The sequence below is a fragment of the Balaenoptera musculus genome, chromosome 1, assembly GCF_009873245.2.
Source record: "Balaenoptera musculus isolate JJ_BM4_2016_0621 chromosome 1, mBalMus1.pri.v3, whole genome shotgun sequence".
NCBI lineage: Eukaryota > Metazoa > Chordata > Mammalia > Artiodactyla > Balaenopteridae > Balaenoptera > Balaenoptera musculus.
This window is the reverse complement of record NC_045785.1, coordinates 104302809-104318894: the sequence shown is the minus strand read 5'-3', so window position 1 is coordinate 104318894 and position 16086 is coordinate 104302809. Positions and strand designations below refer to the sequence as shown.

The 16086-nt window shown below is 36.8% G+C and overlaps 1 protein-coding gene across 1 annotated transcript in view; it reads left to right on the top strand.

The window, feature by feature from the left end:
- SPAG17 (sperm associated antigen 17) overlaps nt 1-16086 on the top strand; it is a 222063-nt gene that overhangs the window by 78686 nt on the left and 127291 nt on the right. The window contains 7 exon segments of the mRNA XM_036865025.1: nt 75-168; nt 375-487; nt 4751-4888; nt 4977-5090; nt 5691-5841; nt 9273-9500; nt 9596-9814. Coding sequence (XP_036720920.1) covers nt 75-168; nt 375-487; nt 4751-4888; nt 4977-5090; nt 5691-5841; nt 9273-9500; nt 9596-9814 — 1057 coding nt within the window.

Sequence of the window (16086 nt, the reverse complement as noted above, 5' to 3'; positions counted from 1 at the left end):
CCATTATACCAGCATTGAATGAAAGCATCTCTCAGCTGGATGTTTCAATTGTTTTTATAATTATTCTATTTTAGCCCCCACAAACTGTTGCTGTAACCCCTGAAAGAAGAAAACACAACAATATGAAGAGCTGCAAGCTCCAGCTCCACCACCACCACCACCAGGCATGTATGAAAACCTGTTGCCTGGAGGATCAGGCCAGGAGCTGGTGCTTTGAGGAATGACTGTCCTTGGTGTTGCTTTCCACATCTCTCTCCACCTCAAGATCCTACATTTATCAGTGCATGATCAGAGTTTGAATCTGTGGATGAAATTTTGATGGGAGAAACAGAGAACACATCTTAATTGAACAGCGGTATTTGTATCTTTTACAGTGGCTTCCGTCATCACAAATGAAGTAGACATGCGATATTACAATGATTTGCTGAATCCAATTCCAGAAGAATTCATTTCTGTGCCCTTGATACTGCATTGTATGCTGGAACAGGTAAGTGGATTACACGCTGAAGCTTTCTTCCCAGGTGGGCAACCTTGAGTCAATCACTTCATCTCTCTTTTGCTTCTGGGGTTTTTTTGTTTTTTTTTTAAACTGTTTTAAAATTACGCTCATAATACCTGAATGCATTCTCCTTTGCAAAGATTACAACATTTTAGATAAAGCTAAAATCTGCTTTATCAGCTTCAATCCTCTTTTTCTTGCTACATTTTGGAATGATTTTATATAACTTTCACTGAAGTTTTGGTAGGCATATCTTTAAAACCATCAGGTGTTGTTTTAATGAAAGAGAAAGGAGTTGGGCAGGTGGGTGGGGTGGTTAATGGTCCTCAACTGCATTTAAAATTTCTTTTACACTTGTAGATTTAATCAGATTTTTCTATTTCTGAGGGCAATTTTAGTCATTCATATTTTTAAATGAACATGTCCATTTTATTTGTTTTCAATATCATAAAAGTTCTTTATTCACTAATATACATTGAAAAGTTTTCCTCTGTATCTAGTTATGTTCTTTTCCTATGACTGATGTTATTTATTGGTGCCCTCTTTTTTTTGATCATGGATGTCAATTGTATATCGATTATTGGTCTTTTCAAAGAACCAGCATTTTGTTTCACCGATCCACTCCTTTTTACTTTTTATTTTATGAATTTCTTCATTTATCTTTATTACTTCCTTCTTCCTACTTTGTTTGGGTTTATTTCGTATTTCACTTTTACTGAAAGCTCACTTTGTTTATTTTTAGTCTATTTCACTTTACCTAAGGCTATGCATTTCCTTTTGAGTATTTCTTTGGCTGCATCATGATGCTTTTAATGTATTCAGTTCTAAATCTTTTAATTTCCACTGTTTATTGTCCATTTCTAATTTTATTGCATTATGGTCAATAAGCATGATCTGGATGTTAAAAATATTTTTTAATTTCCTGGGCTTCCTGTGTGACCTGGTGTACATGGTCAATTCTTGTGAGTACTGTATATGCATTTGAAAAGAATTTGCTGTTAATTAACTCATTTAATCCTTAGAACAGCCCTATGGAGCAGGAACTATTTTTATCCCTCATTTCTCAGATAAGGAAACTGAGGCCTAAAAAGTTAAGTAAATTATCCAAGTAGTAAGTGACAGAAACCGCTTTTGAACCTCGTCAGTCTAAGTGGAAAAGTATTTTGATAGCATTGCTCTGTTGTGGTCTTCACTTCTAACGCTGCTCATGAGAAGTCTGATGTCAATCTGATACTTTTTCCTTTGTAGGTAATCTATTTTTTCTTTCTGGCAGTTATTAGAGTTTTTTCTTTTTCTTTTTTTTTTTTAACATCTTTACTGGAGTATAATTGCTTTACAATGGTGTGTTAGTTTCTGCTTTATAACAAAGTGAATCAGCTACACATATACATATATCCCCATATCTCCTCCCTCCAAGGCTACGTATAGTTATGGCTTTGTTTTTTCATTGCCTCTGTGATCTAAAGGATTATAATCTGGTTTCTGATCACATTCTGAGTTAAATCAAAATTCCTTGTGCTGGTCCATAAAGACCCTAAAACTATGGTTCTGGAATGTTTGTCATCTCATCTCCTACCCCCCATCTCTCTCTCTCTCTCCCCACATCTCTCTCTCTCTCTCTCACTACTGGTCATCTACATAGACCTTCTGGTTTTTCCTCACATTCACTAATTACACCTTAGTTTTTTTACACTAACTTCTCTTCCTAGAAAGTTTTGTTCCCACATGTCTGTCTGCCTGGTAGATACTCCTTGTCATTCAGTCCCCAGTGAAAGTGGCATGTCTGAGATAGGCTTTCTCTGACCACCTGATCTAAAGAAGGCCCACAACAACACAGAGTGCTCTCTACCACTTCACCTTGTTTTATTTGCTTATCAACAACTGCTCTTTAAAAAAAAAGAATGTTTATTTGCTTTATGTATTACCTTCTTCTCACTAGAAGGTAAGCTCCATGCAAGCAGGGACCTAATCTAGTCTTGTTCATTGCTCTCTGCTCAGCACACAGTAACCACACCTAGCCCATAGTAGACCCTGAATATATATTTGTTCAATTAAATTATATCTTCAAATATTATTTCTTTTGATTTATCCTAATTATTATTAGACAGATGTTGGAATTTCTAGTTTTTTCCTCCATGTATTTTAAATTTTCTTTCAATTTTACCCCTTTGGGAATTTCAGCTTAACTTCCAACTAATTTATTCTTAGGTGGAGTCTAGTCTGCTACTGAAGTTTTGTTTCAACAGTAACATTTTTAATTTATAAATTCTCTAATTTCTTTTAATAACTGTCCTTCTTATTTCATGTATGTAACATATTCCTTTATCTCACTGAATATTAAAATAGTTTTAGACTCTAATCATCTGTTACCTCCAACATACATTTTTTTTTTTAATTATTTATTTATTTATTTATTTTAGTTGTGTTGGGTCTTCGTTTCTGTGCAAGGGCTTTCTCTAGTTGTGACAAGCGGGGGCCACTCTTCATCGCGGTGCGCGGGTCTCTCACCATCGCGGCCTCTCTTGTTGCGGAGCACAGGCTCCAGACGCGCAGGCTCAGCAGTTGTGGCTCACGGGCCCACTTGCTCCGCGTCATGTGGGATCTTCCCAGACCAGGGCTCGAGCCCGCGTCCCCTGCATTGGCAGGCAGACTCTCAACCACTGCGCCACCAGGGAAGCCCCCTCCAACATACATTTTTATGCTGTTGACTTCTTTAGTTTTCTAACCAATTAGGTAAGCACACTCATATTTGCCTTTAATTATTACCCTGTAAGGCTTTTGGAAGACCAATAGTTTTATTATATCAATAAATTTGTAAAAGTTTAATAGCCCTATATGGCTTACAGTATCATCATTTTATTTATCTTAATCTTACTTATTTTATTCAACTCAACTCAAAGCAACAAATATTTATTAACCATCTACTGTTTTCTGTGTACCAAAGGGGACAGTTGATGACCTCAGTGCCTGACACATAGAAGGCTCCAATAAGAGATACATGTTGACTGAATAAGTGCTTAATAATACAGGGATGAAAAATTGAAATATAAGAGGAATCAGGTGGGATTTTATAGGAGGGGATATTATAGTTTAACATTTCAGAGATGCAACAGTTCTGCATGGTCCCTTGTGATTGGAGAGGGTCCAAGAGATGGTAGGAAGAGAGAAAGTGGAGACAGGAGTGCCTCTTTTAAAAGTAATGTGTTGATAAACAGTGAAGAGTATACGACTATTTTGTTATTGTTCTCAACAGGGGGGGTTGCCTCCCAGAGGACATTTGGCAACGTCTGGAGATACTTTTGGCTGCCACAATTGGAGGGGTACTACTGGCATCAAATGGGTAGAGGCCAGGGATGCTGCTAAACATTCTGTAGTGCCCAAGATAGCCCCCATGACAAAAATCTAGTCCAAATGTCTTTAAATTTCAAGGTTGAAAAATCCTGTAGAGTGGTGTGAAATCATAGAGGATGATTTTGGTATTTAAGGTGAAGAGAACAATTATAAATTAGGTGCCTATCTTGATTATATTTCAACTTCTTGTTTACCACGTAAAATTGAACAAGGCATTTAATCTTTCTAGGCCTCATTTTCTCCATATTAAGGGGAATATTACCCTTCACTGATCTCACCATGTATAACTTTTCTATCTTAAGGACTTGACCTGAACCCCAGTTCCTCCTGGTAAGCAGCCTTGGGCTTGGGGCAGTCACATAATTTCCCTCACCCTAATTCCATTTCTGTAAAATGGAAAATAATAGCTACTCAGCAATATTGCTGTGAGGCTTATGAGATAATGTATGTGAGGGTGGCCCACACAGTGCTTGGCATGTGGTAGGCACTCAATAAATACTTATTGAATCCAAAGATGTGAGAGCACAGTTTTGAGTGCTTTAAAAGAAAGAGTAAATCATTAAGGAAAATTATATTAATATTGTTAGTTTGATTTCTACCATGGTAAATTTTCCTGTTTACCATTTGCATTTTGTGTTATCTATTCTAGTACATGTATGAAAATTATATATACATTAATAATTTAATATATATATACTTATATATAAATTAATGTTTTAATGGATTATAAATGTTTTCCCTTTTATTTTGGTAGTCACTGGTAATTATACTGCCACTTTGTATAATCACCAAACTTTTTGGTAGAAACTGCCTTGTTTTTACTAAAAGCAATGGAAATACATGACTATCAGTAAGGAACTGACCATTAAACCGATTCCTCCCAACTCTTTATATCAACAGGTTGTGGCAAGTGAAGAAGACCTTGTCCCACCGAGTCTGGTGGAGCCGCCTCCCAGAGCAGATGGGCTGGACCACAGAATCGCAGCTCACATCATGTCCATCCTGCCCTCTCTCTGTCTGACAGAGAGGGAGAAAAAGGTCAGATGGTGTGAGAAAACCAAAAAGTGTGCGTGCTTTGAAAAGTATGAACTGTCTCTTTACATCAATACTGTTTTAATTTGAACAGAATCTCCATGAAATATTCTTATCTGAAGAGGAAAATGAAAGCAAACCAGTGCCCAGAGGCCCTCTCCTACTGAACTATCACGATGCCCTCGCCCACAAGAAATACGTGCTAAAGGTAATAAGTAACCAGGTTACCCTGAGGATAATGGATGCAAAAAAGCGCATTAGTAATTATTCAGTTGAAGAAATCTTAATGAGATAGCTTTACCAATGCTAATAACCAGTAATGTACGAAGTAGATACCTGCTTGCAAAGTAAGATCTCAGAAAATGGAAATGAATAAAGGAGAAATTACATCAGCCAAGAAAACTGGCCTAAGTACAGAGGTCCAATGGACCATTAAATTGATTGCGACTACACCAAATTCGCATTAAAGCCTTGTAGTTATTTGCTTTATACATCTGCTAATATGAAAAAACTAGTGGAGGCCAGAAAAGGATCTCAGAAGGGAGGGAGGAATACATTTGAGACTTTGGCAGTTTGTCACTGTGAATGAGGAATCCATCATTTGTGTGCACCAAGAACCTCTGGCAAAGTGAGAACTAGCTTTTTTGACCTTCAGCAAAATACCAACAGTTTGTCTTCCCCAATTACCATTGATTTCCCCTGTTCCCAAATAATGAGAGCAAGGGTATCATGTTTTGCCTTCTCCATATGCATAAGGCACTTGACAGCTTATTTTAATGTCTTCTGTCATGTTGCTCTTTTTCATCAGGACCTAAAGAATTTTGACCTGGTTCAAATTGAGCAGAAGATGCAGTCTAAGTTGCCACTGTGGGAATTCCTTGAATTCCCTCTGCCCCCGCCATGGAACAGCACGAAACGTCTAGCTACAATTCATGAGCTCATGCACTTTTGTACAAGTGGTGAGTACATTGCTTTATCGTAGCTTAAATTCATTCATTTATGGTCACGTGTGCCTCTAACGATTACACCCCCATCTGCAAAAAGTATTTTGATTATTGACCTTTCAGAGGCTGTGGTGAGTATTTTGATTGACTGCACTTTTCTTATCTTGAATAATGTCATTAGCAATAGGATGATAGCTATGATGCATAACATTCTTCAGTTTGATGCCCTGGCTTTTCTTTCCACTGTGTTTCTACAACAAGCATAATCCCCTTCTTTATTCCTCCTCCCCGCCTCCCAAATCCCACATCCCCTCATTGACATCATTGGAGATGACATGGTGGTCCCCATCCTGGTTAAGAGGAGAACTTAGAGTACCCCCTGTGGTGTGGTGCTGAGAGTGTTAATACTAGTTCACCTCCTCTCAAAACAGGAAGGGCCATTTTCTGCTCTTTGAGGACAATGGAAAGAGGGGTCATTAAAAATATCAAAAATCAGCTTCTCATTGCAGAGTTCATGGGAATTTTATGATATAGACAGTCATTTCCTAAAACATATCCTATTTCCACTTGAGGCGATATGCAAATACCTTCCTGCTTATAAGAAGAAATATGAAATTACATAGACATCTTGATTTGACCTAGAAAAGAAAAAAGCATGTGCAGATTCTTCCTTCTCCTTTCATTTCTAACTCTAAGCAAATTATGAAATATTTTAATCTTGATTTCTTTTCTCATTTTTTTAGTAGGCTTAGTAATAGAAAAAGCTAAAATTTTTAATACTGCCATGCCTTCACCTCATGGAAATGTGGGGTGTAGCCTAGTGGGCCTGGGTATGTCATGTCTATTGTTTACATGATCACCCTCTTCCTGGTGTCCTGAGAACATCTGGCCTTTACCTCTATCCTGCCACACTCCTATTCTCCTTCTGCCCCGTGATATGATTTCTTCTCTCTCCACCTCAGTTCTACCCTCCACAGCACAGGATTCTTGGGGGTTTTTTATATGAACAAGCACATTTATTGAATCATTTTTTTTACAGTAGCAAAATACTGGAAACAAATTGAATGTCCATCAAAAGCTCTCATTAAAATATCAGACACCTATGTGGTACAAAATCATGCGACTTAACAACAATGAGGCATATCTATATCATGATGTGGAACAGTCTCCCAGATAATTAAGTTATAAAAGGAAAGGAAACAAAAGATAAGAAGAGTATGATTCGTATGCTCACATTTGCTTTTGTCTTTTATGGGAGAATATGTACACATTCTTTTTTATACAATTTTTAAAGGTCACACTCCAGTTACTACAAAATATGAGCTATATTCCCTGTGTTATACAATACACAAGATTCTTGTTTGTGTTGCCACCACTGAAACTGCCCACATATCCTGCTCCCATATCCCATCCCAAACCCTTGTCCCTCTGCCTCTTCTCCTTTTCTCTTTCCTCATGCTTAACACGTCCAAAACCAAGCTCTTGATTTCCTCAAAACGTGTCCCTTCGTGGTCCTCCTTATTTCAGTAAATGGCGTCTATTTTCTACCAAAACCTTGGAGTCATCCCTGGTTCCTCTTTTTTCTCACGCCCCACAACCAATCCCACCACATCCCTCACTACCAGGCCAGTCCAGCACCACCTCTCACTTGGACTATTTCAGTAGCTTTGCAGTTGGTCTCCAGGCTTTCCCCATTTTACCTACAGTCTTTTCTTCACACAATAATGGGAATGACCCTTCTAAAATGTCAGTCAGATCATGTGCCTTCTTAGCCCAAAACCCTCTAGTGATCACCCATTTCCCTCAAAGTATTAATAAAATCTAAACTGTTCTGCCGCCCACTTTTGGAGCTCATCATCTGTCAAGCTCTCGTTGTTCTACTCCACTCTATCTAGTTGGCCTTACTGTGATTCCTTGGACAAGTCACTTGCACCCCTGCCTCCATCTCTGCATTTGCTCTTTTCCAGATATCGATATGGCTCCCCCACTTCTTTCACATTTTTGCTTTACTTGTTCAGAGGGCTTTTTTCTGGCTACCTTATATAAAATAGAAGCCTCTCCCCAACCATTATCACTTCTTATCCCCTCACCTGGCTTTATTCTTCTTATCATCTCTGATACACTATACACTTACCTGTTTATTCTGTTTCTAACTGCTACAATGGGTACTCCATAAAATCAGGAGTTCGTTGATTTGTTTACTGCTGTGGTCCCTTTACTAAAGTCACTGGCAACTAGTAGGTGCTCAAAAAATATTTTTGAAATGAATGAATGAACAAACTTAATTCTGTCACTTTTACCTCCTTCCTGTCTCTCTTCTGAATTTCCTTGTATTTTTTCCAAAAGGAACCTTCCCGCTGCCCTCACCTCTGTTGGAGAGGAAGTGTAGGTGACCTCTGATTCATTGATCTGTCACTATCATTTCACCTTCCCTCACTGAATTCAATGGTTATTTGTTAACACCTACCTCCCACCTCTCTATCTTGAACTTCTAAAGCACAAGAACCAAATCTTTTCTTTGAATCTCAGGCAAAGAAAAATACATAGAGTACAAAGCCTAATACATAGAAAACAAAAACAGGTGAGTAATTGAACGCATGAATAAATGCTATAGAAGAATAAATACACAAGTTAATATAGCCCCTGGAAGGCTCATAACCTTTAAAGTAAAATTATGAAAGGTACTGTACCAGTTCATTGGGTGGAAAGAGGCCTTTTCTTAGCCTGAGTGAACAGAAAAGCCTACTGAACATAACAGCCTATGTTAGACACGAGTGAGTGATTTCTCTGTTTTAAATTACAACAGCAGCAAAAGGTGCTTTTGCTTAAAAATGACGTTTTCTTAATTTATTTATTGAAGTATAGTTGATTTACAATGTTATGTTAATTTCTGCTGTACAGCAAAGTGGCTCAGTTATACACACACATTCTTTTTTACATTCTTTTCTGTTATGGTTTATCCAAGGATATTGAATGTAGTTCCCTGTGCTATACAGTAGGACCTTGTTGTTTATCCATTCTGCATGTAATAGTTGGCATCTACTAACCCCAAACTCCCAGTCCATCCCTCTCCTACCCCCTCCCCCTTGGCAACCACAAGTCTGCTCTCTATGAAAAATGACAAGTTTTAAATATATTCAACCAATGTGATACCCCAGAAAGTCCATGTGAATTAATCTGGACACCTAATATTCATTCAGCTATGAAGCAGTTTGTGAGCATTATCTTGATAAATTATATCTTGATTGTGCAGCTTTCTTATTATTAGTTACCTTTGGTATTTGTTGCAGAATTGTGGAGCCCGTGTGTAAAGTCAGGTCAACACCCATCATGGCGTGACTCCTTTGTCATTTTGGTGGACTGACTCCCTGGTTGTCCCTCTTTTAGCCCTGTACCATGTGGTAATAAAGAGCATTCCTAGCAGCACTTGTCCTACTTTCTTACAGAAGTCTTGAGCTGGAATGAAGTAGAACGAGCCTTCAAAGTGTTTACTTTTGAGAGCCTGAAACTCTCTGAGGTTGATGAAGAAGGGAAACTGAAGCATTCTAGAATGATGTATGGGACAGATTCTGAGATGTTCAACATACCATGGGACAACCCTGCCAGATTTGCTAAACAGATAAGACAAAAATACATCATGAAAATGAATACCCAAGAGACCAGACAGCAAACAGGTACACTGCCTGGAAGGAACAAAAAGCATTCTCGCATTGTATGATTGTCCATTTGTCTAGCATTGTATCTTATGGATCCTCTTTACACTACCTAGATAGTGGAATCAAAGACAGAATTTTATTTCTGGATCAGAATTGGTCAACATCTATGCAAGATGATGAGATCAACAAAGAACCTTCCGATCCTAGTCAGCCTCATACTAACAATATGAAGTATTCTGACCTGGATAATAGGAAATCCTTAGACTCCGATTACAGAGAACCATCAGAGCAGGAGAACAGCTTGAAGTCGCAGCTCCAACCTCAGCCTTTGAGTAAGTAAACTTGTGTCTCTGTGTGTGTATGTGTGTCTGTATGTGTGTGCGTGCGTGTGTATAGACGCTACTAGAGAATGTATAAACCGAAAAAAAAAAAATTCAAGATGCATTATTTAAATGCCTCCCTATTTCAGTTGAAAAACTGTTTAATATCTAAATTATTTGCTTAATTAAACTTTGTTACTGAGTGTTGTTAGTAAGTCCTCATTATTTAAAAAAAATTTTTTTTATTGAAGTAGTGTTGATTTACAATGTTTCTGATATATAACAAGTGTTCAGTTATATATATATATATATATATATATATTATATATATATATATATATATATATATATTATATATATATTCTCTTTCAGATTCTTTTCCATTATAGGTTATTACAAGATATTGAATATAGTTCCCTGTGCTATCAGTTGGTCCTTGTTGTTTATCTATTTTATATATAATTGTGTGTATCTGTTGATCCCAAACACCTAATTTATTCCTCCCCTCCCCAAGTTTGTTTTCTATGTGAGCCTCTTTCTGTTTTGTAAATAAGTTCATTTGTATCATTTTTTAGACTCCACATATAAATGATATCATATGATATTTGTCTTTCTCTGTCTGACTTACTTCATTTAATATGATCTAGGTCCATCCATGTTGTTGCAAATGGCATTATTTTATTCTTTTTTATGACTGAGTAATATTCCCGTGTGTGTGTGTGTGTGTATACATATCTTCTTTATCCTTTCATCTTTCAATAGACATTTAGGTTGCTTCCACGTCTTGGCTATTGAAAATAGTGCTGCTATGAACATAGGAGTGCGGGTATCTCTTTGAATTATAGTTGTGTCTGGATACAGTATATGCCCAGGAGTGGGATTGCTGTATCCTATGGTAGCTCTATTTTTCGTTTTTTAAGGAACCTCCATACTGTTCTCCATAGTGGGTGTACCAATTTCCATTCCCACCAACAGTGTAGGAGGGTTCCCTTTTCTCCACACCCTCTCCAGCATTTATTATTTGTAGAGTAAGTCCTCATTATTTCAACCCTTTATTTTCCAAAATATCATAAAGCCTCTTAGTCCACTCTTACCTTCATAAATGTAGTACAGTGAACATAATTAAAACTTTCATCATTAGTATTTCACAAGGCTATTGTGATTATTTGCAAAAATTATTAAAAATTACCTGCAGTAACATAATGAACTGCCCAGTGCAGAGCTTGGTACAAAATCAGTGCTCAATGAACATCAGTTCCCTTCCCTCCTCCTCATGGCTTAGGCAGTTACTCTCATTCTAGAATAAAGCATAATAAATATTGTTATATTAGGAGGTATAGAAGCATAGAAGAATATTAGGCTAAATTTTTATTGAGCTATCTTACACACAACTGTCAGATTAATTACTTAAAATACACTTCTGTTATGACCCTGCTTCTAACCTTCAGTGGCTCCCTGCTACCTGCAATATAGAACCCAACTTCTTGGCCTGCTTTACGTGCTTCTTCAGCAGTACCAAATTACTTTTCCCAAACCCTTTCTACTTTTTCCCTTTTGCTCACTTATCCTATGCTCTAGCCAAACAGAATTAGGCCCTATTTCCTCTAGGCAGCCTGCTCTTTTCAATCTCTGTGACTTTTCCCCACAATACCCTCCAACGAGAGTTCTCTCTTTGATTATTATTAGGCTTGAATGGCACCTCCATGAAGCTTTGTTACATGTGTTCACCAGGAAATGCCTCCCTTACCATTCCCATGGTCATAATTAATCTATGCTTCCTTTATGGCATCAGTTATCATTTCCTACTATTTACTACCATTATTCATATATTCCTATATTAAGGCCTCCTTAATACTATAGCTTCTTAGAGGTCATAAGTATGTTTATCTTAAAAATATTAATCATATACTACATCAGAAAACAAGTCCTAAAACAAATTTTCCCAGATCAAAACTACAGAGTGTGCTCTCAAACCACAAAGAAATTATGGAAAATATAGATGCAATAGGTAGAGCAAATAAAATGAAAAAGTTCAGTTCTTTGAAAAGATTTTTTAAATTGAGAATTTTTTTTACAAAAGGCTGATCACAAAAAGAAGCATGAATAGCCATATTAGAAATAAAGCTGTATCAGGAATAAAAATCATTAGGAATAAAGAAATGGGCTTCCTTTTAATACTATAGAAATTTAAAAGACAGTAAAAGGATATAAACAACTTTATTCCACTAAGTCTAAAAATGAAATGAGCAAATTACTAGAAGAGTATAACTTACTAACATTCACTCAAGAAGAAATAGAGAACCTGAATAGTCTTGTAACTATTTAAATAAATTAAATCAATAATTTAAAATCTTCCCAAATAGGGCATGCTAAACCCAAATAATGTCATTGGCTAGTGATATTCAACACTCAAAAAAAGAAACAGTTCTAATCTTAACAAAAATTAATTCCAGGAACTATAGAAGGGATATTCTCTCCCACTCATTTTATGAAACTAACATCAGCCTTATAATAAAACTGTCAAGGATAGTACGATAAAAGAAAATTATAAATCAAAGTTATTCATGAACATATAGGCCAAAATCCTGAATAAAACATAAGCAAACTGATCTAGCAATATACAAAATGATAATAATCAAGTATAAGTTTTTATACAAGATTGAAGGAAAAAACATACATTGTAAAATCAACACCATTTATCAATTAACACAGTAAGAAAAATATAATCTCAATAGATGTAGAAAAAGCACTTAAAATTCTACAGCAATTTATGAAGTCAATTTAACAAACTAGCAATAGAAAGAAAATTTCTCTACCTTACAAATGTTATTTTTTAAATTACTATAATAAACATTATATATCAAGATGAAAAGTTGAAAGATTTCCCTGGATCAGGAGGCTATCCACTATAAACACTCATATTTAAGATTACACTGGAGATGCTAGCCAACTCAGTAAGGCAAGAAAAAGATAATATTGTAAAGGTTGAAAAGGAAGAAACAAAACTGTTATTATTTGTAAATAGTGTGTATGTAGAAAACCCAAAATAATCCACAAAAAAAAATCAGGAATAATATGAAAGTTTAATAAAGAAGTGTGATTGTGAAAGAACATGCATAAGATGTCTGGAGTGCTGGGACTTTTCTTTATCATTATTCATTATACCAAGCATTTATGTTGTTTGTACTTTTCTGTGTTGTTATATTTCATAATTTTAAAAAGCATTAAAAAATGGTCAGTGTCACAGAAGAATAGGTGTTAAGTCAGTATTGACTAAATGGTCATCTTACCATTTTCATTTACTTAAATGAGGGTAGATGAGAAAGTCATCAATGGAGTGGAATTAGGGAAAATCTCCTTGCCTGTTAGCAGAGCAGCTAAGTGAGGATGAGGGGGACAGAGGAGGGAGGGAGATAACATTTATTTAATATTGCCTGCTATATTCCAAGCACTGTGCTATTTTACATATATTAACTAATACTTTATATAAACATCAAGCCTATGAGGAAGTTACTATTAGCCTAATTCTGAAGACAAGGAAACAAAGACTCAGAGTGGTTAAGTAACTTTTTCAACCACATACAAGCAGGAAGTCAGGATTCCAAAGAGGACTATCTAACTCCAAATCAGTGCTTCCTCCACTGTGTCTTGTGGCTTCCTCAGTTCCAGAAATTCCTTGTGATGCATCTGATAGTTTAGCCATATTCATAGTCTCTTCTTCATGGTAATACTTAACCTGATTTTGTTGCCTTCGGGTCTTCCTAAGGCTGGTTCCTTACCATTAGGGCTGGTTCCCTATTTCTCTGTTCTAAATACCCTTACCTATTAGCCTAGCTCACAAAAAATTAAACCAAATAAGTTAGCCTGAGATGTTATGGCATTAGTGAATCCTATGGGAATGTACATGTATGACACAGAAGTCATTTTTTCTTTTAAATACTTTATTTATTTATTTATTTGGCTGCACCTGATCTTAGTTGTGGCATGCAGGATCTTCCTTGCGGCATTTGTGATCTTCCTTGCGGCATGCAGGATCTTTAGTTGGGGCATGCGAACTCATAGTTGCAGCATGTGGGATCTAGTTTCCTGACCAGGGATCGAACCTGGGCCCCCTGCACTGGGAGTGCAGAGTCTTAGCCACTGGACCACCAAGGAAGTTCCAAAGAAGTCATTTTGAGTTAATGTAGAGCCAGTATAAGCCAGGAGAGATATAAGGCCTGAGGGTTGTTTTTTGTTTTATTTTGCTTTTTTAATTTTTTTTTTTTAGAGCAGTTGGTATATAGTTTTTTCTCAGGCAACTTTTGCCACCTGGTGGTCAAACCACATAAGTTGGTGTTCTGAATCCTGGTGCAAAGTGAATGTCTACAGCAGCTCCCTAAATCATCAAGACTGAAAATGCTGTGATGGACAATGTATCCTAGAGGCCGAGCAATCCTGAGAGCTGAACCCTGTAAGGGTTGGCCTGTAAGGGATTCTACAGGGTGTAGGCTGGCCTACATCAAGAAACTGTTACATTTGGGTGGGGGAGGGCAGCTGAGCCTTGGTGCCTCACTGCAGCTGTTATATGTAAGGGAATTTTTGTTTGTTGTTGCTAAATTTTTTTTTTTTTTTTTTTTTTTTGCTTTTTCCCCTAACCCTGAGTCACATTTCTAAAGCATCGGCTTTAGATCTCTTTAAACAAAGCAGAAATTGTTCATGTATTTCCTGCACAACCACCTTAACATCAGATATATAAAAGCCTGTTCCTGGACATGAAGGGCGTGAGTATTTGTGCTTTTCTCAACCAAACATCCATCTGAGACTGTTTTTGAACTTGACAGGGCCTATTGGATATTTATGAAAAACCTGAGAGTTGATAACTGTGAGGCTATAGGTTTAGATGTGTCCTTTATGCTTGTTGGGTGTTTTTTTAATAAAGTAACTGCTTTGCAGAGGGATCTTGTTATCTCTAAAGTAAAACAGATTAGGAAAGTTGTTTTTCAAAGGGATGAGAATGCATCCCTTTCCAGATGTGTCAAAAACTACTGAATCACACTGTCAAGGGATTATGCGGTTGAAGGAAGAAATCAGGAAGAAAGAAAAAATGACTCTTGCTTTACTATTAAATAGAGAGTTTAGATTAGTCTTAGAATGTTCTTTCCTTTGACGAAATAACTGGTGCACAAATTTTTAGAACATATTTTTTAAACTGGAGACTTTTTTCTGCTGGATCCTTAGACGCAAGAGGGAATATCAAATCTCCCGGAAATCTGGCAGCCCACAGAATAGAATAATTTTTATTCCACAGATTTCATATCAATTGCTTCAAGGACACATGGGACATCATGGTCTATTTAGAGTTATAGTTGGCCTGAGTTTCCTCTTGAGTGGCTGTATTTATATAAATACTGAATTGTCTTTATAGTTTTCTTCTAACTCAAAATGGAACATTCATGCTGTCACCCTCACCAGCCCAAGGCAAGGTGGAACTAGTAGCAAAAATATATGTAGCTATGCTCCTAAAAGCAAGGAAAACATTGGCCTATCCTGCTTAGACGTAATTAACTACTCCCTCTAGAAGCCCAGATATGGTTCTCTTTGTCACAGAATGAAAACTTAAATCTTATGCTTACCCCCAAATAAGCTTTTGTTGTAGGATTTCTTCCACCTTTCTGCTCTCTCTATATGGCTCTATATTTATTTCCAGTTTCAGGATATGGTATAGATTTCTCTCATTCGATCAAAAAACATATATATTTACTGAGTTCCTACCATGTGTTGGTTGCTCAGAATACAGTTAGGGGAAATAAGATAAAGTTCTTATTCTCCAGGAATTCACATTTGATATGGAGAGACAGACATAAACAAATATTATTAGGCACTGATAAACACCATGATCAAAACTAAAGCAGGGTAAGAAGCAGAAGTCTCTTGAGGAGGTGACATTTGAGCAGCAATGTGAATGAAGTAAGGGTTTGAAACAGATGACTGTCTAAGGCAAAGCATGCCAGACAGAGAAAAGCAAGTTCAAAAACTTCAAGACACAACAAGCAAGCCAGTGAGTCTGGTGTGGAATGAGCAAGGGAGAGTGGAAGGAGATGTGACTGGAGAGTTAAGCTGGAGTCATTTCATATATGACTTTGTAGGGATTAATTTGCTATTATTCTAAGGGTGCTAAAAAGTCTGGCTGGCTGTTATTCAGCAGAATGACAGGTATGTTACAAGATTCATCCCCTTACTCTATTACTTGGGTCAAATTTGGAATATGCTATGCTATGTATTTCCGTTGCTTTGTAGAGATTCAC